The sequence below is a fragment of the Protopterus annectens genome, chromosome 1.part0 (genome assembly GCF_019279795.1).
Source record: "Protopterus annectens isolate FY-2018-M chromosome 1.part0, PAN1.0, whole genome shotgun sequence".
Classification (NCBI taxonomy): domain Eukaryota; kingdom Metazoa; phylum Chordata; order Ceratodontiformes; family Protopteridae; genus Protopterus; species Protopterus annectens.
In genome coordinates this window covers 642,615,588-642,640,654 of record NC_056725.1, presented here as the reverse complement: position 1 = coordinate 642,640,654, position 25,067 = coordinate 642,615,588, and the positions used below count along the sequence as shown (strand labels likewise).

Here is a 25,067-nt window from a genome sequence, read left to right as displayed (position 1 = left end):
CATAGTCTTTAGCTGGTTAGTAGTTGTTAGTTATTCTCTGCCCTTACATTGCAGGTAAACATCTGTTTGCTTGGATTTGTATAGTGTGCTTATACCATGACTCCCTCCCAAAAAGCATGGTTATGCACAATCAAGGCATACTTTCCCACTGTGGAGCATATAGTATCACAGGTCTAAGGCATGTTCATAGTCCATGTCCAATAGCACAGCAATACACAACAGTTACAATGGTAAACGGATAACAATGTCTGTGTGCTTGACTTATACCGAATGAGTTTCAATACCCTCCTGCCTTCCACAACAAAATGTATGAGTCACGCATACAGACAGGTGGATACCTGCATATTGATTTACATGTACTAAATTGTTACAGCCAAGAAAGTATGCAAGTAGATTAGCACCTGCCACTACCACACATGATCGGTAGCACTAAGGTATATGCTATTTATGCATAATCATTTTTTGAGGGTGGCATGACACATACAGAGTGTACCACATAAACATACAATAAGTCATTTATCTACATACCACTATTGCAAATATGTAGTGAACTGTGACATAAATGGAGAGAAAGCAGACAAGATATCAGCTTCTGGAAACAAGTAAGGGTGACAAAGGGTAATGTATGTGCTAACTGCATCTGCCTGTGGGTGAGGGAAGGCAGCATGTTTCTGAAGCAATACGTAAGCCAGGTAGACACTTAGCTATTAGCATGTAAAATATAACAAATCTGTGCTTGAGTGTTATGTCTGAGGAACTCTGCAGTTGGCTTACCACCTGCTGCTACCTTGTAGGGATGACAATGGGGAAGCATGTGCTGATTGTATATAACCACATGTTTTGGGCAAAGTTGTTGAGGAACATGTAGGTGGCTATTCACAGTGGCCTCCATATAACACTCTAAGCACTATCACACATATCTGGTAATGGCAGGTGTAAGACCATCCACAAATGCAGCAGTATACATAGGTTTAGTATGCATTTCATTAGTTACCAAATTAGCTGCACACAACTGCAAAAAAATGTATACTGAGGTCTTACATACTAGCTACTTTCCACCTGCCACTAGCATGTAACAGTGTAAGTGCAGAGGCAAGTGCTGCTTACACATAACACACAGGATTATGATGGGGTCTCAGATCATAAACAGTTATATGTTTGAGAAATGACTATCAACACTTTCACCTCTACAGCAAAGTGAAGTGAATCTTGATGTCCATTTTGAGAACAAACTTGGTCATGACTGGACGTATTATAATCAGAAATACCTGATAATAATACTTTGTAGTGCATGGAGCTCTGCATGCTCTATGTGCTATCAGTTACAGACAGAGAGAGAGAGAGAGAGAGAGAGAGAGAATGAAAGAAATATATATTGCAGATCTAAGTATTTCAGAGCTTTGAAAGGCAGAACACACTTACTGCTGCTAGATAAGTCTTTATAGTAAATAAGACAGAGGAAAAAAATAGCAAAAGAAAATAAACTATAGTGCCATGACTTGTTTTACAGCTTTGAAAGTTATAACATAGAAAATGATGTCTCACACACAGCAGTAAGAAGTAAAGGGATCAAAAACGAAGGGCAACAGTCCAAAGTGTTTGCAGCTTATCAAGCCATTTTAGCTTCTCATTGCTGCTGTGTGGTGATTATTGTTTTTGTTCTAACATGAGACAAGACCATAACAGTGTTGAAATGAGGTCAGCAAATGTAAGATTGCCTATGCCATATGTGATCATTTAATAAAAATGTTTATTGAAAAAGAACAAATCTTTGTTAAGCACTTTTCTTATGTCAGAAAGGTACTAAGCAATGATATATTTTCCCAAATTCAGAGCATAATCACATAATTTTATGTACTCACCAAACACAGTAACCAAGAGTCCAACAATAACAACAAAAGAACCACTGGCCACAGTGACTGAATTCCAAGCGTTTATTGTCAATCAAGTAGCAGTCTTTACCAACAGGTTAAGCGCTTTCATCCAAATACTATTAGGACTGCCTCAGAACAACATAATACTGAAACCCAACTATTAAATACCCACACCCTCTCTACTTAACAATCTTAATTACACCAAAATTAATTGGTGACATCACAGTAATATCAAAAAAAATTACGCAATAAAAGAAATATTTTTACAAAAATATATAAGTTAAAATATTAAACAACTCCTTTAAAAATTAGGGTACCTACCCGAAAATATATTTAAATTTTAACAAAGCAGAAATACTCACATTGTCATTGATACCTGGGAAATTAGTTGCATCCAGATGCAACTGCCACTTTAATTCACAAATGTCAAGATGCACGTCTAAAACCCTACCTTGCACATCCTTAACCAATTGCTACAAAACAAAAAAACTAAAGGCATGTCCCTGATGTGCAGAAATGTGTCTAGCCAAAGCATTAGTGGCTTTCCCTTTTCTAATATCAAATAAATGCTCGTACACTCTGTCTTTAAAACGCAAAGAACAAGAAAGTGTAAACTGCCAAAAAACACACAAGAAAACGAGGTCCAGCCGACAAGCGTTTATTGCCAACGAATACAAGCCACAATTGACTTCGGTTTCGTCCGTATGCACAGACTTCTTCAGAATACAAAAACATGACTGCCTACTCACTTAAAAAGCATTAAAATTAACCAATCAATAGATTAACACTTCATTAAAATTGTGACAATTAAAATATGAAATAATACACAAATCTAAACTTTCAAATAAATTAACCTATATTACACATAAAATACCAAACTGTGCTTACAAAAATAACCTTTGATTATAAAATATGTAATATATGTAATATATGAAATATAAGAAATAATACAAAACCAACAGAACCTAAATGTATAATTAAGAATAAATTTAAAAATAAATTTAAAAACATATAATGAAACTGTCTAATGAGTGCCTAACTATTTAACACCAGTAATATTCTTCAACTTCAATAAAGGCTTAATAGTATTGTACTCATTACGTCCAGGAAAATTATGTGCGTTTAATCTGAGCTGCCATTTAAGTTCACAGATATCCAAATGCAGATCAATAATTCTGCCCTGCTGGTCTATCTTAATTTGTTGTAAAACACAAAACTTAAAACTATGATCACCGTAGTCAAGTACATGCCTAGCAAGAGCATTGGTGGTTCTACCATGTTTGATATCCAAAAGATGTTCCTTAATTCTGTCCCGAAAAGCCCTACAAGTTTTACCTACATAAAATGCCTTACATACTTGACATAAGGCTAGATATACTACATTTTTGGTGTAGCAATCGAAGTGGCCCCAGATTGAAATACCACAATGATTGATCACAAGCCTACTAGCAGAGGTGAAAATGTAGGAACATACGGAACACCTTCCACATTTAAAATTACCCAAGGGTCTGTTGATGCAAGGCCCCATTACCCAAGAAATATTTTCAAACATATCCTTAATGGATAAATCCTTCCTATATATAAACTTCAGTTTGTTACTATTTGTAAAACCCAAATCTCTCTCCGTCTTTAAAAAACTCCAATTCCTGCCAATAATCTTGCTTATCTCATCTGAATCACCGTTATATGTAGAGATATAAATTAAAGGTGAAGTAGTCAAAAATTGTGACCTATCAAAATCATAACCAAGTGAATAAAATTGAAGAGTATCAGCGTTAAGTATAGCCTGAAACACACCTATCTCCCTTTTAAGTTTAACTTCAAGAAAGACTTCTAAACACAAATTTTCAGGATGACCCCTATTTTTGAATAAAGAAATCATAAATTTTAACTCCTCTGTAAATTAATTGTAATCGCTAACCATCCAGGCAGCACTGACCATTTGCCCTTTAACGATAGCCCTTTTCTGATGGTCAGGGTGCCAGCTGTTAAACTGAAGATACGAGGTTGAAAATGTTGGTTTTCTATAGATGTTTGACTTCAGTAAACCACATACCCTATCATATGTTAATCTAACATCCAAATATGTTATGGTGTCCGAATTAATTTCATGCGTAAAAGTCAAAAACCACACTGTGCTATTAATATATTTAATGAAGGCTTCTAACACAACCTTTTCGCCTTCCCAAATGACAAAAATATCATCCAAAAAGCGTGAATATAATCTTATGTTTTTATAAAACTCACTGGGGAATATAAAATGCTCCTCCCAGTATGCCATGATATAATTGGCATAAATGGGGGCACAAGTGGCCCCCATTGCCACCCCAGTGCGTTGTTTAAAGTAATGTCCTTCGAAAACTAAAAAATTATTTTTCAACACCACTTCCATGAGTCTAACAAAGACATTAATTTTTTCCTGCTCATACACACCAGTTTTCAAAAGTTGTTGCTCTACCCATGTTAACCCTATATTGTGTGGTATAACTGTAAATAAGTTACACACGTCTATGGTTAAAAAGCAAAAATTATTACTACCAAACTCTACTGACTTCAACCTTTCCAAAAAATGCCATGAGTCCTTAGTGATATGGGGAAAACAACTGATGCCCGTTTTTAAGTGCTAGTCCAAAAATTGACTAATAAAGCAAACTTTACTTCGCTTACCAACTACTAGAAGTCTAAACTGCACATTATTCAATCCTTTATGTATTTTAGGAATACCAAAGATGCCACTGATCACAGGGTGGGCATTTACCATATATTCAAATTCCTTTTCAGTCACTTCGCCTTGGTATAACATATCCTCTAAGACAAAATCAATGTTTCTATGTGCAATATTAATTTCATTAATACTTACTTCAATGTAACTATCATGCATAAGCATTGACATCATAAGACTAACATAATCGCTGTTGTCTACAATAACTACGCCGTTACCTTTGTCAGGCTTCATAATGCGAATATTCCCCATTTTGTTCAAATTATCCATTAGATGATACTCATTCTTTGACATGTTACAGTGTGGTATACCTTTCCGCTGCTTGTAATACTGTCTTATATCAAATTCACACAGTCTTTCAAACGTGTCGACGACATGGTTCAAGGGTGGATTGAAAACACTTGGTTTAGACAAGCTCAAAATATTGCCAGAACCATTATAGTTACCGAAGTCATTAAAGAATACTTTTAAGTTCAATTTGCGTGTAAATAATTTCAAGTCAATAAGAGCATCAACAAGATTGCCTCTCCTACAGGGAGCAAAATTAAATCCCTTGGAAAAAAATTAACAATTCAACACCCAAATGAACACTTGAATAATTATATAATTTAAAGTCGTCCATACTGTTTACCATTACTATAGGATTGCTCAAAATCTCAAAAATTGACTGGTCAAAACTACCACTATTTGATACATTCTGTTTATTTATAATCAAAGGTTATTTTTGTAAGCACAGTTTGGTATTTTATGTGTAATATAGGTTAATTTATTTGAAAGTTTAGATTTATGTATTATTTCATATTTTAATTGTCACAATTTTAATGAAGTGTTAATCTATTGATTGGTTAATTGTAATGCTTTTTAAGTGAGTAGGCAGTCATGTTTTTGTATTCTGAAGAAGTCTGTGCATACGGACGAAACCTAGGTCAATTGTGGCTTGTATTCGTTGGCAATAAACGCTTGTCGGCTGGACCTCGTTTTCTTCTGTCTTTAAAATGCCTACTGGTCTTTCTTACATAGAATGCTAGGCAATGCTCACATTTAGCCATATAGACCACATTCTGACTTGAGCAATTAAAGTGCCCATAAAATTGCACCCTAGTCCCATTAATGCATAACCTAGTTCCAGTTTCCATGATGTATTTACATACTGCACATCTTCCACATTTAAAATTACCTATTATCCTATTGGTACAATGGGATTTCATCTGACTACTCATCTCCAAAATGTCCTTAAAGGACCTATCCTTCCTGAAGACAAATTTCGGGGCTGTTCCCAATTTGTGTTCAACATCCCTGTCCAACTGCAACAGCCACCAGTTTTTCTGAATAACCTGGGTGACCCATTCCACATCTTGATTAAATGTGGTAATGAACATCAAACTACCTTCCTTCACAGTTCCATTAATGTTCTGTCCCCTATGCCTTTGTACACTGGAATTCAATCACTGTGGCCAGTGGTTCTTTTGTGGATTTTATGTACTCAACTGTATTTGCATGTTAAGAGATTGCCGACCCTCCAACTTTTTATTTATTTAAACAAGAAGCAATATTTATTACAAAGAAAAACATGACAATTGCAAGTAACACAGATTGTGCAATCTTCATGCATGGTCCGCTTAATCTTTTTGTACTGACTGCTGGAACAATCATAAGGAATTTCTTATCTTATACAATATTTATAACTAAACACTTAGACAAAGAGAGCCTATATGCTGCATTTGGAACTTGGCTTTTCAGTTCTTTATATATTGCTAACAAACTCAAAAATGCTTTATCATTTCTCCCTATCTAGGCAATACTCTCCCTTAAAAAAGGAAATAGAAAAAATAACAAACTTCCAAAACCTATTGACACAAAGAGATCAGGATTTTAACGTTTTCCCATTTTTTTCTCTTAAACAAATATCAAATTTCCATTATAAAGTACAGCTGTGTAAGTTGCACTTACCTGCAACAATAGATGTTTGAATTCTTCACTGTTGCAGTAGCATACGGATTGTATTCTGGCAAGTATGCAGCAACTGGTCACCTTCCAAAAGCTTCATTCCCTCCTACACTGTCAATCTGGCTGCTTATATACTTGCTGTAAGGAGCTATATAAACAGCCAGAGTGACTAAAAATCTTCAGGACTTTCTTGCCCCTCAACAAAAATATGGAGAATTCATCCTGAACTAACCAACATATAAACAACAAAAAATCAGCTTTATATCCTACCAAAACTATTTACAAAAAGGGGGATTGGAGGATTGGTGCAGCTACTGCAGCAATAAAGAATTTGAACATCTACTACTGGAGGTAAGGACAACTTACACAACTGTACTGTGTTCATCATGCTCACTGCTGCAGTAGTCTATGGGTAGAATACCACAGCATATTCAGCCTGAAATGAGGAAAGATAAGGGTCCCAGAACCCCTGGAGAATCATCCTAGGAAAGCATGCTTTGGACATTGATAAGGAATCCATCTTGTAGTACTTTGTAAATGTATGGATAGAGAACCAAGCTGCTGACTCCAGAATGATTCCAGAGTCTACCCCTTTCCAGCACGCCATCATATAAGTTAAGGCTCTAGTACATTGGGCCATAACATTGCCTGAAATAGATTTTCCATGGTTAGAATAACAAAAAAAAAAAAAACAATAGCAGTGGGCAGCCACCAATAAATAGTCTGTTTAGACACAGGTTGATCTTTTTAGTCTCGGAAAAGGAAATAAATAGCTGCTTAGCTTTTCCTGAAGGAATTAGTCCTGTCAAGATAGTACCTGAGTTACCCATATACAGCAAGAGTGTGTACGAACTTTTCTCCCTTGTTTTTAGTATATCGATAGAAAGCAAGAAGACTGATGGCTTGATTCAACGTAAACTCAAAAACAACCTTAGGTATAAAAGAGGTGTTTGCAGGCAGAGTGACCCTATCGCCATGAAAATAATGATAAGGTTCTCCCACCATGAGAGCCTGCAACTCGGGATACTTTTTATAAATGTCATAGCACTAAGAACAGTTTTCCAAAAGATGAACATTAGGTCAGTCTGTGGCAATTTCAAAGGATGACTGGGTTTTCTAGCAAAAAAACTGAGATCCCAAAGAAGAGTCTATTTGGAGGACTCAGGTGTAAAACTAATTTTTAATACTGTTTGACAATAAACAGAGAAGAGGGGGATCCATATACAAAGACGTAGAATGACCATAAGATGCACCTTAACAGAGAATAGTAACTCATACAAATATTTAAGCACCAGTGGTACAAAGTCCTTAATGGATCCTTGGTCATTGGCTAGGCACCAACTAGAAAATCACTTCCACTTGTTAATACATGACTTTCTAGAAGTAAACATTCCTGCCTCCTTCAGTACCTGGTACAAATCCTCCAGAAAGAGGTGCACATAAGGTATCAAAATTAAAACATCCAAGCAGTCAGATGAAGTTGTTTGATACTGGGGTATTAAACTAGTAGATCAAATCTGTGAGGAAACCTGTGGTAATTAACCCTAGCCAGTTCCATAAGAAAGGAGAACTATTTTTGCCTGTTCTAGAAGGAAGTCACTACAATGACTTTTAGAGTGCCTTTCTGAATCTTCAGAATTACCCTAGACATCATATGAAAGGGTGGAAATGCATACAGGAACATTCCTGACCCCGGGGAATGTCAGAGCATCTGTTTTCTAGGCCTGCTTGAAGACAGTCCTGAAACAGAATCTGATTAGTCGTCTGTTTTAAAAGGAGGGTTCAGACATACTAGACGTGTTCCCTACATCTAAATCAACTCCTGGAAGACCTCTGTACTGAATTTCCACTCATGAGGGTCTGTCCAGGATCAGCTTAGCTTGTCTGCCACTAGTTTTTGCTCTGACAGCGTCTAAGAAGCTTGAGGGGTTAAGGAATGCTGCAGAGCTAACTCCCAAGCTATCACTGCCAGCCAGCACTGGGTATGACTAGGTGCTCATTTGTTTACTTATGTACCACATCACAGTAGTGCTATCTGTCATTATCTGTAAATGACCTGGATTCTACAGATCATGCAGGGACAGTATGAAACAAATCACTGCAAATATTTATTTTACATGGATGTACTTTGATCTGTCTGAATTTTCCCACAGACTTTGCATTTTTACCCTCATTGAAACTGCTCCCCAATCAAAATCTGAGGAATCAGCCAGGGCAGATTGTTTTGGAGTGGGTGTAGAGGATTATGAGCTACCCGATCCCTCTACTAAGGCAGTTCTGACTTAATAAAGCCTTAAGTGTAGAATATGAAAACCCAGTGGGTGAGATTGCTGGGTCCACTTTTATTTATTTATTTTTTTAAGACACCACTGGATCTTTCTCATACGTAACCTAGTAAACAAAATCATAAAAATAATACACGCCATAAGGCGCATAGAATTCTAAAGGTAGCTAGAGACCGGAGAGAAAAGTTCAGGAAGACTTCCAAATACCAATGCCACCTTCTCTTGAGGCAGAAGAGCCTTTTGAGACACAGTGTCTATTATGCAACCTAAAAACATACTCCTGTGTAATGGAGACAGGACAGAGTTTTGCAAATTTATCTGGAATCCTATATGTTCTAGGAGGGAGGATACCTTTTTAAAGGACTCCTGACAACTGGGAAAAGACTCTGCACAAATAAGTCAAGTCATCTAAATAAAGAAAAATGAGGTACTCTGCAATCTGCAGTAAGCCACCAATGGTGCTAGACACACTGAAAATACTTCTGGTACAATGGACAGCCCAGGGTGTGTGTGTGAGGTAATGCTACTGAAAGGAGGGGGCTTTTCCAACCACTGCCAATTATAATCATCCTGAATACCCTTTAACACACAGTTGTCTGAAACAATCTGATGCCAAATGGGAGCATTTAGATTCAGTTTTCTTGACACTGGAAAAGTTGTTGGGGCAGGATGAGGAAAGCGGGCGACCTAGCTCCCTGTATAGTCATTCTGAGGAAAGTACTTGACCCTTTTTTGGAAAGGGCATTTATTCTTGGGGTTTTCATTAAAACTCTCCTGCCATCTTTTCTCAGGTGTCTTGTCAGGAGTCTGCCTGTTGGAGGGAGTCCCCGCTTCCTTATTTTGTTTCTTAAAAGGAGTTGAGGATTTAGAGGGAAAAAAACGTGGAGATCTGAAATATCCTAGAAACCCCTTGCATTAATTTACCTCTCTAATCCCATTTTTTGAACACCTGTGTAGCAGAAAACCTAAAAAAAGCCTCTCTATCTAGAGGGGAGTTCATGATTTCTGACTTTAAAATCACCTGAAAACTTTTGCTTTCGTACCCAAACAAATCTTTTCAAGAGTGTTGCAGAAGCAGAGACCCCAGACACTGTGTCAGCACAATCATTCACACTTTTTAGGGCATGGTTAGAATGAGACAAGTCAGCCACAATCTGACTCAAGTTAGATCTCTCATTAAGAGATTGAAAAGTAGAAAATTCTCTCAAATGACTGGCACATTCAAGAATAAATGTCCACATATAGCCCTGATAATTAAGAATTCTAAAGACTACATCAGAGAAAGAAAAAAAAATTCTCTGATCTAGTCTGTCCAGATGTTTATCCTCTTTATCCTCAGAAATTGGTATTGTGGTGGTAAGGATGTATTCAGATCAGTTGGAGTGGGAGACAGAGTAGCTGGGTCTGTTTCAAGATAAGGAAAAATGCATTGGTTACTTGTCAGACTTTATACAATTCATCTGCACTTGAATTAAAATATACATCTGTTGAACACTTTAAAGTGAAATCCCAGAAATAGAAATTACAAGGGTCTTTTACAACTATGCATGAATAAATGTTGGATAATAGGTAACAGAAAAACTTAAACTCGATCTATAAGAGAAATGACAGATCATAATGCCATCATCTGAAGAAAATGCTAGGTATAACATTAAATCAACTGATATATTTCCCCACTGCCCTCCCCAACACAACTTTGAGAAAAGGAAATACCTTTAGTTTATTTTCAGCATCTCCATTATCCCCGAAGCACCCCTTTCTGAAAATTGCAACTGTTTCGTCCATGTTTTTTTTATGAACTTCTTCCAGTTCCTGTTTGGTTTCTGTTGGAATTTTGCTTTGAGCTCTCATTTTTTGTTTATAATTGTTCAAAGCTTTCTCTATCATCTCTGTATTCACCGTAGTAGACAGGGTTTGGACAGCATGCTTGTACAACGGAATGTCGCCGGAATTTATGTAGTTCACATAGAGATGAATAAATCTTGCTAAGACTTAAAAAAAAAACAACAACGAGTGAGAAATAGAGAATTAAAGGTATTAAATGCAAGTATACTAAAAATTACCACATTATATTTTATTTGCTGGAATGAGTTCACAGTTTTATGGAACAAGGCTGTTTATATAACTGAACATAATAAAGGCTTTAAAATCCACAATCATTCTTTTGTCTGTTTTTACTATACAGTCAAGTGTTTCAACTGCCCAATGTTTCTGTAAAACAAAAAAGACTGCATTGTTATGTAAAACAGTATGCATCTTTTCACTGCCGGTTCTTAGCCAACCAAGGATCATTCTATTACCTGTATTAAATATGAGCTGTGCAATGAGGAATAAAGATTCAGCATGTCATCATACAAGTTTTCATATTTACTAAACCAAGAGAGATAACTTTTAGGCAAAACACAAAGCAATAACTAAAAACTTGTGAATATATACAAGCAAGAACTAAGGCCAGCATGCTTCAAAAACACTAGCAGTCAACCTTGTACAATGAACCAAAGAAGTATGTTTGCTTACACTTTGAACAAACTACTATTTAAATAAAAAAATAGTCTGCAGACTCAGATCACCAAAGTCTAAAAGAGAACAGCAGCAGTGCTAAAAATTAAGTCCCAGTGGCTAGTGACTGGCCAATATATGACAGAAGAGAAATGACAAACAAAAACTTAATACAGAGCAGATAGTAGTACACATTATTCTCTACAGATGCATGAAGCTATGGTGTTATAATTATTCTGTAATAATATAACTCACATCATGACATAGAGGAATGAAGCCCTTATAATCCAAAATACCCAGGTTTGACTGTTGAACATGAACACTCCAATGAGGTGGAGGTGGTGGTGATGGTGGGGTGTTAGTGAATGATGAGATTTCTACGCACCTTTCTCGGGGGGGTGGTGCATATCCCACATTTTTTCCAAGTGAAGATTTGAAGAAAACAATCAAAACTAAAAGCATGTGGGTGGAGACTTTGAGGAGTTAGCATCACAGAAGAAACAGGGTGCTCCCCCCACTTACCTGCATGGATGTTTACCCAAACCAGCCTATTAGCAGACAGAACATTACCTATCAGCTAAACAGCTATGCCACATGCTCTATGATGGCTCCTTGCTCATATGCTCCTCTCCCTACTCAAATGGTATTCTAAATCTATAAAGGCCAAAAAAGGCAATTTTTGTCTGGAAATTTGAGACCCCACTAATGAAGGAAAGTTCCTGAGGTTTACCTCATTCTGTGATGGGACTGTGGTGAATGGAAAGTACAGTTTTGTACCTACCATAAATGTAGATGTCCGAGAGGTATGCATCTGCAGTCCTAACAAATGGGTTGTCCTGGCCTCAGGCAGCCCTTTGGTCGGACGGATTCCAAAGTCTGGTTCTGGCCTCGGCTGATGTCGCACTTCACCCGACGTCATAGCTGCAGTCCAGCGGGTATAAAGGCATCAGCCGACGCCATTTTCCTCAGTGTTTCTTGCCCCAGATGCCAGGTGCCCTCTAGGAAGGCTAAATTTGGACAAATGCAAATGTTTCCAAACAATAGAGAGCAAATAGAAATAAACATGTATATACATATATACAAACAAATACACCATAATAGATTACCCCAGCTAGCTACAAGATGGGCAAATACCTTAGGAGTACCACAGAGGGGAAGGAGGGTGGGTAATCCTGACTGCAGATGCATACCTCTCGGACATCTACATTTATGGTAGGTACAAAACTGTACTATGTCCTTCAAGGATGCATCTGCAGTCCTAACAAATGGGTAGAATACCATAGCCAAACTGGGGGAGGAGGCACTAAAGATTTATGGTGTAGTTAAGATCCCTTGCAAAACAGCAGTGGCAAAACCTGCTCGGGATATGGAGTATAAAGGTAGATTATAATGCTTGGCAAATGTATGCACGGAGCTCCAAGTAGCAGCCTCTAAAATGTCCTTGGTAGCCACTCCTCGTAAGAAAGCTGTAGTAGTGGCTGTAGCCCTTGTGGAGTGAGGTCTGATGTTTTCTGGAGTTGCCTTTCCATGAAAAGAGTAACAAAATCTAATGCAATTTCCTATCCATTTTGAGATTGTTTGTTTTGAAATTGCTTTACCTTCCATTCCTGTTGCATATGCTACCAGAAGCTGGTCAGTCTTTCTATTGTTCTTGGTTCTGTCCAGGTAGTAGCGCAATTGTCTGTGTACATCCAAGGTATGCAGCAATCTTTCCCCCCTGTTCTGCGGGTTGGGGAAGAATGTTGGTAGGTGTATTGCTTGGTTTAATGATACCCTGGAGACTACCTTTGGCATAAAGGTAGGATTAGTTCTCATGGACACTCTATCCTGATGGAAGATAAGGAAGGGCTGTACTGCCATTAAAGCCTGTAATTCAGAAACCCATCTAGCTGAAGTGATTGCAAGCAGGAATGCAGTCTTCCAGGATAAGTACTGTAGTTCTGCTGTTGCTGCTGGTTCAAAAGGGGGAAGTGTCAACTTTTCTAACACAAAGTTCAAGTCCCATGTAGGCAATGGTGGTTTCCTTGGTGGCTTTACATTTTTAATTCCTCTGAGAAACTGCCTGAGTAGAGGTTGAGAAAAGACTGGAGGATCCATGTTGTATGCTGCTGAAATTGCTGATGCATGAATCTTAATGGAGGAGTAAGACAGGCCATTGTGGAAAAGCTCTGCTAAATATTCCAGGATGTTAGCTATGTTTGCCAGTGATGCATCTACTCCTTTTGTTGCACTCCAAATGAGATATCTTTTCCATTTTGCTGAATAAGTTTTCCTTGTTGAGGGTCTGCGAGCCTCCAGGATAATGTCTTTAACCCTTTGAGATAAATCTGGGTTATTTTTCCTTATGTAATGTTCCAAGCAGCTAGCTGCAGAGTTTTCAAGTTTGGATGCAGGATTTTGAAGTTGTTCTGTGTTAGCAGAAGAGGTAGTAGGGGTAGAGGCCATGCATGTTCCCAGGACAAACTCCTCAGTAGCGGGTACCAATGTTGCCTCGGCCAGTCTGGAGCTATCAAGATGATCCTCGGGTGATCTTCTTTGATCTTCAGTAGCACTTTGTGCATCAAAGGAAGAGGTGGGAATGCATATGCTGTCAGGTTTTCCCAACTGAAGGATAGGGAGTCCACCTTTCAAGCAAGTGGGTGGTATGTCCTTGTGCAGAATTTTTTCAATTGGTGGTTGTGTGGGGATGCGAACAGGTCTATTTCTGGCAGTCCCCATTTCCTTGTGATGGTTTTGAAGATATCTGGATGCAGCATCCATTCGTGGGCATCCGTGGTGGTTCTGCTTAAGATGTCTGCTAGTATATTTTCTTTTCCTGGCACAAATATGGCCTGGAGCTGAATGTTGAGGCTCAGGGCCACATTCCAGAGGTCCATTGCCATCCGGCATAGAGGATATGAATGTGTGCCTCCCTGTTTGTTGATATACCACATAACTGTGGTGTTGTCCGTCCTTATCAGCAATTGACCCTGTTGAAGAAATGGTCCGAATGTCTGAATTGCCTGTTTTACTGCCAGCATCTTTTTGATTTATGTGTAAGTTCATCTGGTCTTGAGTCCATAAGCCTTGAATGCACTTGTCCACCATGTGCGCCCCCCAACCTAGGTCTGAGGCGTCCGTGGTGATAGTCTGGCTTGGGCGAGGCCTGTGGAAGGGCAGTCCTTTGTTCAATTGACAGGCCTGGGCCCACCACTGGAATTCTTGCTTCAGGCATGGAATTATTGGAATTTGGGTTTCTAGGCTGTGTTTGTGCTGAGACCATAAATTCCTCAGGTACCATTGTAACTTCCTCATATGTAGTCTGGCATGTGGAACTAATATTATGCAGGATGCCATGTAACCCAGGGCTTGCAGGATTTTCCTTGCTGTAAGCTGGTTCTGCGTTGTTAATGCCATGAAATAAAGTGGTAGCTGCCTTTGTTTTTCTGCTGTGAGGAATGCCATCTGGTTTGATGTGTCCAGTTCTGCACACAGGAAGGTTATCCTTTGGGATGGTATCAGCCTTGACTTTTTTGTGTTGACTGTGTATCCCAGGGCTTGCAGCAGGTGAATAACTTTTTTCAAATCTTTTGTTATTTTGTCTTTGCTGTCTGCTTGTAACAGGCAGTCATCCAGGTATGGATAAATTTGAATTCCCTGAAGCCTGCAATGAGCAATTACTGATGCCAGGCATTTCGTGAATACTCTGGGCGCAGTAGATAAGCCAAAAGGCAATGCTGAGAATTGATAATGCTCTGATCCTGCAAGAAATCTGAGGTATCTTCTGCAATCTGGTTGTATGGGGACGTGCAGGTATGCCTCCTTGAGATCCAGAGTCACCAGCCAAGACTCCTTGCCCATCATGGGAAGAAGTTGCTGAAGGGTCAGCATTTTGAATTTTGGAACAATGAGATATGTGTTTAGAGCGGACAGGTCGAGGATAGGTCTCCATTGGTTTTCCTTTCTTGGTACCAGGAAAAGCCTTGAATAAAATCCTTGTCCTTGTTCCATAGGCGGTACCTTTTCTATAGCTCTCAACCTTAGTAAGTGGTCTATTTGCTGTAGAGCGTTTGTTCTTTGGTTTGGAGGCAGGTTTGGCATTCCTCTCTTCCTTGGAAGAGTATGGAAGTGAAACCTGTAGCCTTTGTCTATTGTCTGTAAAATCCATTTGTCTCCTGTAATATAATGCCAATTTGCTGAAAATAAGGCTAATTTTCCGCCTAAGGGTGCTCCCAGTTGTTTCCTGGTAGGCGGTTTCAGAGCCAAGTCACTGTGAATGTCCTGTGGAAGTGGTAGTGGCTGGATCTGTGGCAGTACTTCTCTGGCTGTTAGGCTGCCACTGACGTCCCCTGTAGGCACCTCTGGATTGGCCCCTGCCTCTAAGGCGTCTATTCCTGCTTCTCTGTGCTCTGGTGGGGTCTGGAAAGGACCAATTCTTGGAAGGCCAGTTCCTACTAAACCTCGGAGGCTGGACCTGTAAGAAATCCTTGACTGTCTGGACAGATTTAGCTTTTTCTTCCACCTTCTTCAACACTTGCTGTGCAGGGGAACCAAACAAACTGTGCTTTTCCATGGGTGCATCTAGAAGCTTTGCCTTTACATGGTCTGGTAAGGATTGCTCTTTTAACCATGCATGCCTTCTGATCACTGTACCAGTCATAGCTGATCTAAAGGAAGCCTCCAGTGCATCATAGCCGCATTTTAAGGAATGATTACTGACCTGCTGAGTGTTATGCACCAAATCCTGAAGGGACTTACGGTCTAAAGGCTCAGGCGAGGAAAGTTTTTTAGTGAGCTGATCTAACAGAAATTCCTGATATTGAATCATGTGGAATTGAGAGTTTAAGGCCCTAGCCGAAAGAGTAGTAGAAGTATAAACTTTTTTACCCCATCTCTCCAATGCCCTAGATTCTCTTTCAGAGGGTTTTGGCAGAGGCAGCTGCTACAGCTTTGGGGCCTTGTGAAATAGTTTCAGGATCTGCAATAGGAGCCTTATACAAATGATAATGTGTGTCCGGAACCCTGTAGTATCTGTCGGGCTTAGCAGGGGCCGGAGGTAGTGAGTCAGGGGCAGTACAAGCATCATTAAATGCATCATCCACAACTGTAAGTACTGGAGGAATAGCTAAGGGCCTATGCTGTGGTAAATGCAAAAAGGTCCTAAGCCTCTTCCTAGAGTCTGAAAAATCCTGGCCCTGCCATTGAAATTGTTCCCTCATAGCATGCAAGGTTTCCCCAAAAGAAAATTCCTCAGGAGGAGAGGCAGAAGGTATGAAATCCTCTGCATCAGAGTCCTCATAAGGAGAATAAGGGCCTTCTGGAGGATTTGTATTTTCTGAATCATCAGAGGAGAAATCTGAAGAAACTGGCTCAGGGGGCTCTGCTCTAGGCCTCTTCTCTGGAGGTGGGTGAGAGGCCCTGTCAGGGTGAGACTGGGTTCCCCTGATCAAAGAAATGAGATCCTCTGCTAGACTAAGCATTTGGGTACTAGAGCTAGGCCTGTGAGAGGGGGTTTTAGCAGGCACGGCCTTAGAAGATTTAGCTGCTTTGGCCCTGGCAAAAGCCTTAATTGACATGGATGCAGGGGGCCTAGCAGCTCCACGTGCTGGAGTACATACATCAAAGGGGATAGTATCTGATAAGTCCTGAGAAACTGTAAGAGCAGGTGGAATTTCCGTAGCAGATTCAGCCCTGCTGGAAGAGGCCTCGGTAGAAGGAGGCAAGCTTTCGGCCGAAGGAAGAACCTCGGACTCGGTTTCATCCGAAACCCAGACACTCTCGGTTGGCTTAACCGCGGTTTCGGCCAAAACCGCGGACCGCGAGTGTCGGTCCTTTTCCTTACGCTTTTTAGCTAATTGTGAAGTCGGAGTCTCCGACGGCATGATATAAGCAAAAGCGGAGCCAAAAAACTCCTCTGCAAACTCCGACCCGGCGTCGGTTGAAGGAAGCACAGGCTAGACAAGCTGCTACGTCGTGGTCTGGGCCTAAACAAGGTAGGCAGTAAGAGTGGAAATCTTTATGAGGTATTTGTTTCCCACAAGTTAAACAGTTATTCACTTTTTCTGACATCGGCTGAGGCAAGAAAGAGTCAGCTTTTAGAAGTCTTCGGTAGTAGCAATCTCTGGTTCCGACCGACAACAGCTTCTGCGCAAGAAAGACTGAGGAAAATGGCGTCGGCTGATGCCTTTATACCCGCTGGACTGCAGCTATGACGTCGGGTGAAGTGCGACATCAGCCGAGGCCAGAACCAGACTTTGGAATCCGGCCGACCGAAGGGCTGCCTGAGGCCAGGACAACCCATTTGTTAGGACTGCAGATGTATCCTTGAAGGACATCAATAGTTCGCAGCAAGGGGATTCGAAGTCAGAAGTGGTTGGCACTTCTAAGCCAACTGAGAAATAAACAATACCTCACTTTTCACTAAGTGCTTTGAGCCTGAAATACTGCATCTAATTTTTATTCTATTTTTTTTTCTTCTGTGTGTTCTTGTGTTTGAGAAGCAGGTAGACAGTAGTCTAGTTGGGGCCCTGTTTTTGCACTTCTGTGAACACTTGTGAGGGAACGCATTTCACTGAGTGTTTTGACACTGAAATACCACATCCTTTTTTTTCAGTGTGTTCTTGTCTGTGAGAAAGACAGGCAGACTAATCTGGTGGGGGGAGGGGCATTCTATTTTTGTACTTCAGTTAAAAAAATGTCTTGCAGAAAAGTACAAGCTAGGTGAAAAATAGTTAAACTAAGAAACTGAAAAAAAAAATGAACTGGAAAAATTATGTTAAACTTTCTGTGTTACTGGACTAAAGAGTAAAAATATTGTGTAGGTATTGCAAATATGAATGCAAATAATTAGTGTAAGGATGTTGAATATATAATCATGACCCCATTTGCTCTAAACCAAACAATGGGAGCAAAGCTGGGAGCTGAAGCTGCCCCTTACAGCAATACCTGGAAGGTGCTTAAAAAATTCACCCTCCAAGGTGAAAAAAATATTTACTAAAACAATGGATGCAAAAATAAAAAAAACATCAAAATGAGGGCTAAACCCAGACATTAATAATATATCCCTCAACAACGTCACAGTCACATCTTGTGGGATGACATTAACCAATAGTAGGTCATGTCTATATTCAAAACACTGTAGAACATCAATGGATTGCAGCAATTTTTTTTAAATGTATGGAAAGCTCTTCAAATGTCCTTTCAGTCTTTCAACAATATGAATGTAATCCACCTATCTGTTAAAAGAGGGGAATTTAAGAAATGGGTAGTGGAAATTATTCAGGAGCTATCAGAGAGGATAGAAATTTCTTCTGAAAATATAGCCAGGGACTGGGAGAAAACTAAGGTTGTTGTATGTTTTGGCTTTTCCTGGTTAGGGGTCACCACAGCGGAACTCCGGTCCGCTAATGATTGGCAGAAGATTTTTATGTGCCGAGTTGCCAGCCCTGGCGCACAACCTTCAACGAAGGTACGCCCCTTCACGCATGTCTCTCCACAGAAGATGCTTTAGCTGAGAATCGAATGGAACATCGTCTTGCTGTGAGGCGACAACACTACCACAGCATCACCACAGTTTAAAAATAGGGTGGAAATAAAAGAAAGGGAGCCATGGTTAAGAAGTAACAAGAATTATTTAGAGGGACTGGCAAATGTTAAATAACTGTAGAATATGGAGACTCTCACAGAACAAGAAGAGGATTAACTGCAGAATGCTAAGCAGAAAATAAGGGATTGCCTCGACAATATACACGAGTTTAGAAAGATTGCTGTTAAGGAACTGTTTTTTTATAACAGAGCACAAAAACCTTTAGCACAATGACTCAGGCAACAGAAAGTAGAAAGGGTTGTCGCCAACCTTAGGAAGCCTATAACAAGAAAGGTAAAGAGATCCTGTAGAGGTATTAAAAATATTTCGGAAATTCTATGAAAGTCTGTATAAAGCAGAGAAATATGGAAATCAAGAAAAGATACAAATGGAAATGTTTATGGAAGAATTAAATATGCCAAGGTTTGAGGTAGAGGAGGCTCAGTTACTAACAGTTAGGATAGGAGGAGATGAGATAAAAATTGTGATGTGTAACCAATCTACAGGAAACTCCCCAGGAATAGATGGTATTCCTGTGGAAGTTTGGAAGCTAGGAAGGAAAAATCTGACAAAGATCTGGAAGGTTTTGTTTCATGGTATTTTAAGAGGAGAAGTACCAGCATCCTAGAAGAAAGCAGTGGTAGCTGTAATACCTAAACAGGGTAAAGATCCATCAGACCCAGCTTCATACAGCCCCATTTCAATACTAAACCATAATTATAAAGTGTTCATTTCTACAGCAGCTAAAAGAATGCAAAAATAATACCAAAATTGATAGCTATGGATCAATGTGGTTTTGTGGAGGGGAGGCAAACATTTGACAACATTAACAGAACACTGATGATCCAGAGGGAAGCAGAATGTAAGAAAATACCACTGCTGGTGGTAAGTCTTGATGCAGAGAAAGCATGTGACAGGGTAAGCTGAGACTTTATAAGCAGGGCAATAATTTGCAGTTTCGGTTGATTAGGATGATGTATGACGGACTGGAGACAACAATTAAAATGGATGGGGTCCTCTCTGATAACTTCTGCTTGAGCAAAGGAACTAGGCAGAGATGGCCTCTTTTTCTTTGTTATTTGCATTATATTTAAAACCACTGGCAGCAAAAATAAGGGATTCAGAAATTCAAGGATATAATTGGTACGGTAGTCAAGAAAAGCTGGCTCTACTTGCAGATGATATTATTTACACCTGACAAAACCAGACATTAGTGTTGCGGAACATTTTCAGACAGTTTTAAATCTTTTCAGCATACAAAATTAATGAAACTAAAACAAAGGCAACAGTGGTAAATTATGTATCCACATACGAACTGGTTCAGCAATACCTGCATTTATGGGGACTTGATAAAATGAAGTATTTAGGGGTATGGATCAAAAATGATTCTGGTGTAGCAGCTAAGGATATGTGGGAAGAGACTAAACAAAAGATGATACAAAAACTGAGAAAATGGAAGCTTTGTTATACAGATATGGATAATAAGATACAAGCAGTCAAAATGTTTTAGTCCCTTTAGCCTTATACACAGGACAAACATATTTCTATCAACCAGAGGAGAAGTTGTGGATAGCAATTAATAAAGAGCTGAAGGTCTTTATCTGGGAGGGGAAGACGGCAAGAGACAAGTGGGATAAACTGATTCTTCCAGGAGAACAGGGCAGATTGGGATTACACAATTTGAAGGGGCATTTCAGAGCTAGATAGTTAAGGCTCCTATACATAGCATAAGCAGAAAGCTATAATTCAAAGTGGAAAGAGATGATGTTGAAACGAGGGAAGCTCAAGAAACAAAGAGAGACTGGGATTTTGGATGCAAGCCTTTAAGGAGAATCACAATAATCATAAAGAATATTATATCCATGGTGGGAGGTTGGCATAATGGTTAAGGTGTTTACCTTACAAACATAAGGTGCAGGGTTTGATTCTCACATGGTTAACTGGCTAGGCTGAAAATGGCCCACAAGGGCAGTTAGCCTAGTACTAATCTATGAACCTATGAACCAATAAAGTAGCAGAAACTATTCTAAGAGCTAAGCCAACATGTGAATACAGAAAGGAGATACTGCCAATAGGGATGACTGTAATTAGGGATACAGACAATAGGCAAGAGGAGCTGGAATTTATTGGAGAAAACTGGCAAATGAACAAAGGTATTGGGGGCAAATAACTAGACAGGGAAAAGTAATAGGAGTGGGAAAAGGCCAATAATTTATTTGGACTGCAGATTAGAAACTGCCTTCCCTATCAAGGATTGATATCAGAGCATAGGCAAAGAGAAAGAAATAGGGGGTCTTAAACGAAAGACAACCACTGGTAGAATTTTTAGTAGCATCTAGAACAGAAGTTGCCATTAAAAATGAATATTTAGTAGAGCATATAAAATATTGCATGATAACTTTAATAATCAATCACAGGAGGTTAGAAAGGATTGGGAAGAGAGATTGGATAAGCAATTCACAAAGAAACACTGGGAGGATATATGTCTGTCTCCCAGGTATGCAACAAAATCTAGAAGATTTAGGATTTTTGCTTGGAAATTTTTACATAGATATTTTTATACCCCAAACAGACTCCAGAGAATTTTTCCTCAGGTAGACAGCAAATGTTGGAGGCATGATGGGGAAGAAAGAGGTACTTGACAACATATTTTCTGGGAGTGTGGTGTGTTGGTGGACTTTAAGGATTCTATGCGGGATGCACTGTCGGGGATGCTGGGTGGCCAGACTGATGTGATGAGGGAGATGATTTTTCTAAGCTATGATACAGAATTGGAATTGCCTAGACATAGTAAGGCCTTGTTTGTTTGTCTTTTCGGCTTTTCCCGGTTAGGGGTCGCCACAGCGGAACTCAGGTCCGCTAATGACTGACATTCGATTTTTATGATGCCGAGTTTCCAGCTCGACGATCAACCTTCAGCGAAGGCACGCCCATTCACGCATGTCTTTTGGAGGCCACACGACCGCGCGGAGGACATGTAGACTCCACACAGAAGGCACTCCAGCCGGGAATCGAACAGGAGAACCTCTTGCTGTGAGGTAACAATGCTATCTCTGTACCACCGTAGATATGACATGGCTTTGCTGTGTCTAATTATGGTGGCTGCCAAAAAAGCAATTACTAAAAAATGGAAATCAAAACAACTGGAATTGAGATCTTTAGAAAAGGGCAGGAGCAAACTACACAGGAAGAAATGGGAACCGTGGAAAAAATACATACAGGCAAGGAATGAGGTTTAAAATCAGGCAGGACTTAACTGAGCTATGTAATCTTTGACTGAAGATGACCAGGTAGATTATAAGTGATGTATAATGTTTGCAACTGGGAGTGTGTCAGTATGGTTTGTGATGAAAAATGCTTGCAACTAGGATTGTGTCAATGTGGTTTGTTTTCATTTATATAAATGTATGATTGCTTACGTTGTAAGTGATGGTTTAATAATGATGTTTCTTGTTTAAAAAGGGGAAGGAATTGAATAATGTATGTAATGTTGCTTAGGTTATATGATATATAGCAATATATGTGAAGTATAATGTTTGTTAATGTTAATTTTTTAGTACAGTTTGATTACTTTTGTATAACTTTAAATTTGCATACATCACAAGTGATAATTCAATAAAGGTGTTAAAAAAACAATAGGAAATGTAATAATCGATGTCAAAGGATAAATTACATCTAGTGAGGCACTTGTCCAGTGACAGTTCACTTCTGATTATGAAACCCAATAAGACGGTGGTGTGGTTCTTAAGTCATCTACTGATTATGAAACCCAATAAGGACAGTGGTGTGGTTCTTAAGTCATCTACTGACTATGCCTCCAAAATGCTGACTTTGTTATATGATGATATTTTCTACACTACTATTCAAAAAATGAGGTATATCTTGCATTCAAGAGCACTGACATTAATTACAGGACTTATTGGATAGTTATATTTTTAGATGTTTGTATTCTTTTTTAAATGTCAAACATCCATTAATTCATTGTACATTCAGACTTCTAATGATTCATAAATGTCCTTAAAACCTACCATTGAGACTCATTATCTTGGCAGTTTGTGGTAAGACTGAATCATTTTCTTTGTTAATAAAAGACTGAAAGGAATTTTGAACAACCTTCTATACAATTTAAGAGATCCATGGCACTTCCTTGACATTCTACGATGTACTGAATATAGACACAAACTCACAGCAGAAATTAATAACTTCTTCACAGTCATGACATAGGTTAGGGATATATTATTCATTTCTTGGTTCATCCTTCATTCTGATGTTGATTTGGCTTGTTTTTCATAGATACTGTATTAAGCAACAATTTTCACACCTCTGAGAGTGAATTTTTAAAAAATGTTTTGGTGTAACTGTGTGGGCATCTTCAGCTTCCAGTTTAGCAAATTTGGTTTTGAGCACTTGGGAAAATGATTATCTATTCAATAGTCATTGGGCTGATTGTTTACACTTATATTTGCATTACCTGGATGATATTTTTAATATCTGGACTGGTAGCACCAAATTTAGACAGAATTTTTAATTTTTATTGATTCTTCATTTGAATTTCTTAGAAGACAACTGGGAGTGATTTTTTCCAGTTTCTTGGTTTCTGTATCCTGTGAACACTCCTGTGACTGAAAGTTTGTCACTAAGTGTTTGAGGCTGAAATACTACAACCAAATTTGTGTGTGTGTGTGTGTGTGTGTGTGTGTGTGTGTGTGTGTGTGTGTGTGTGTGTGTGTGTGTGTGTGTGTGTGTGTGTGTGTGTGTGTGTGTGTGTGTGTTCCTGCATGTGAGGAAGGCAGGCGGTATCTGTTTATGCAAAAAAAAAAATGAATTCCAGGTGAAGAACAATAAAACCATGAAATATACCAAGAATGACATACGTACACACACACACACACACACACACACACACACACACACACACACACACACACACACACACACACACACACACACACACACACACACACACACACACATGTTTTTCATCTATATCACTGCTGCTATACCTTTAGTTATATGGTCAGGCCAATATAGCTTAAATTGACCAGGAGGAGGAAGGATGAGGGTCCAGAAGCCCCTGGAGAATGATCCTAGCAAAGCCTGTCCTAGACCTGGAGAAGGAATCTAATTTGTAGTGCTTTGTAAAAGTGTACACAAAAGACCCAGATGTTGCCTCTAGAATACTTCTAGAATTTAAACCTTTCCAAAAAGCCGTAGATGAAGCCAAGACCCCGGAAGACTGAGCATTGACCCTGCTTAGAATCATCTTGCTTTGGTGGGTATAACAAAAGGTAATAACATCAGACACCAACTTGAAAATAGCTTGCTTTGACACAGGTTGTTCTTTTTTCATACCTTTTAAAATAAATAAACTGATCAGAATTCCTGAAAGACTTTGTCCTGTCAAGATAGTACCCGAGTTGTCTTTGGCCCTCCAAGGTATGATGTATCCTCCCTCTCATTTTTAGATTCTGAAAAGAAGACAGGCAGGTGGATAGTTTGGCTTAAGATAAACTTGAATATCACTTTAAGCATAAATGAGGGATCAGTTCTTAAGGAAACACTATCTTTGTGGAAAATGAGATAAGACTGACCCACCATAAGAGCTTGCAACTCAGATACTCTTCTTGCATAGGTCAGAGCAATTTTTAAAACTGTCTTCCATGTTATGAACCTCACATCAGCCTGATGATAGCTCAAATGAAGCAAGAGTTAATTTTTCTAACACAAAATTTAAATCCCAAGTAGACAGCTGTTTCCTAAGAGGCTTGACATGCAACAACCCTTACAAATACATTTTCACATAATACTGCATTGAAAGAGGGAGATCCATGGGCAGACATGCTGAAATGGTCAACAAATGAACCTTGTTAGAGGAGTAAGATAGGCCAGTGGATAGTACCATACAAAAATGTAGAACTTGTGAAACACTAACCCTGAATGGATGGTGGTTCTTTTCTTGTTACCAAATAGAAACATTTTCCATTTACTAATATATAATTTTCTGTTATCAGGTTTCTTGTATCCATTAACATCTGCTGCACTTCCTCAGAAAAAGGTGCCTAAAAGGTATTAAGAATCTATCATCCAGGCAGTCATGTTTGGGGTCGTGATATACCAAACACCACTCTCTCAGGGAGAGTGCAGAAGTTTGGAAAAAGAAAGGGAGGAGGAAGGAC

General features: G+C 39.1%; 1 protein-coding gene across 1 annotated transcript in view; it reads right to left on the bottom strand.

The window, feature by feature from the left end:
• Positions 1-25,067, bottom strand: part of LOC122793178 (guanylate-binding protein 1-like) — a 2,019,684-nt gene that overhangs the window by 640,949 nt on the left and 1,353,668 nt on the right. The window contains exon 8 of the mRNA XM_044061040.1: positions 10,542-10,819. Within this exon, the coding sequence (XP_043916975.1) occupies positions 10,542-10,819 (278 nt within the window). The remainder of the gene's footprint in view (positions 1-10,541; positions 10,820-25,067) is intronic.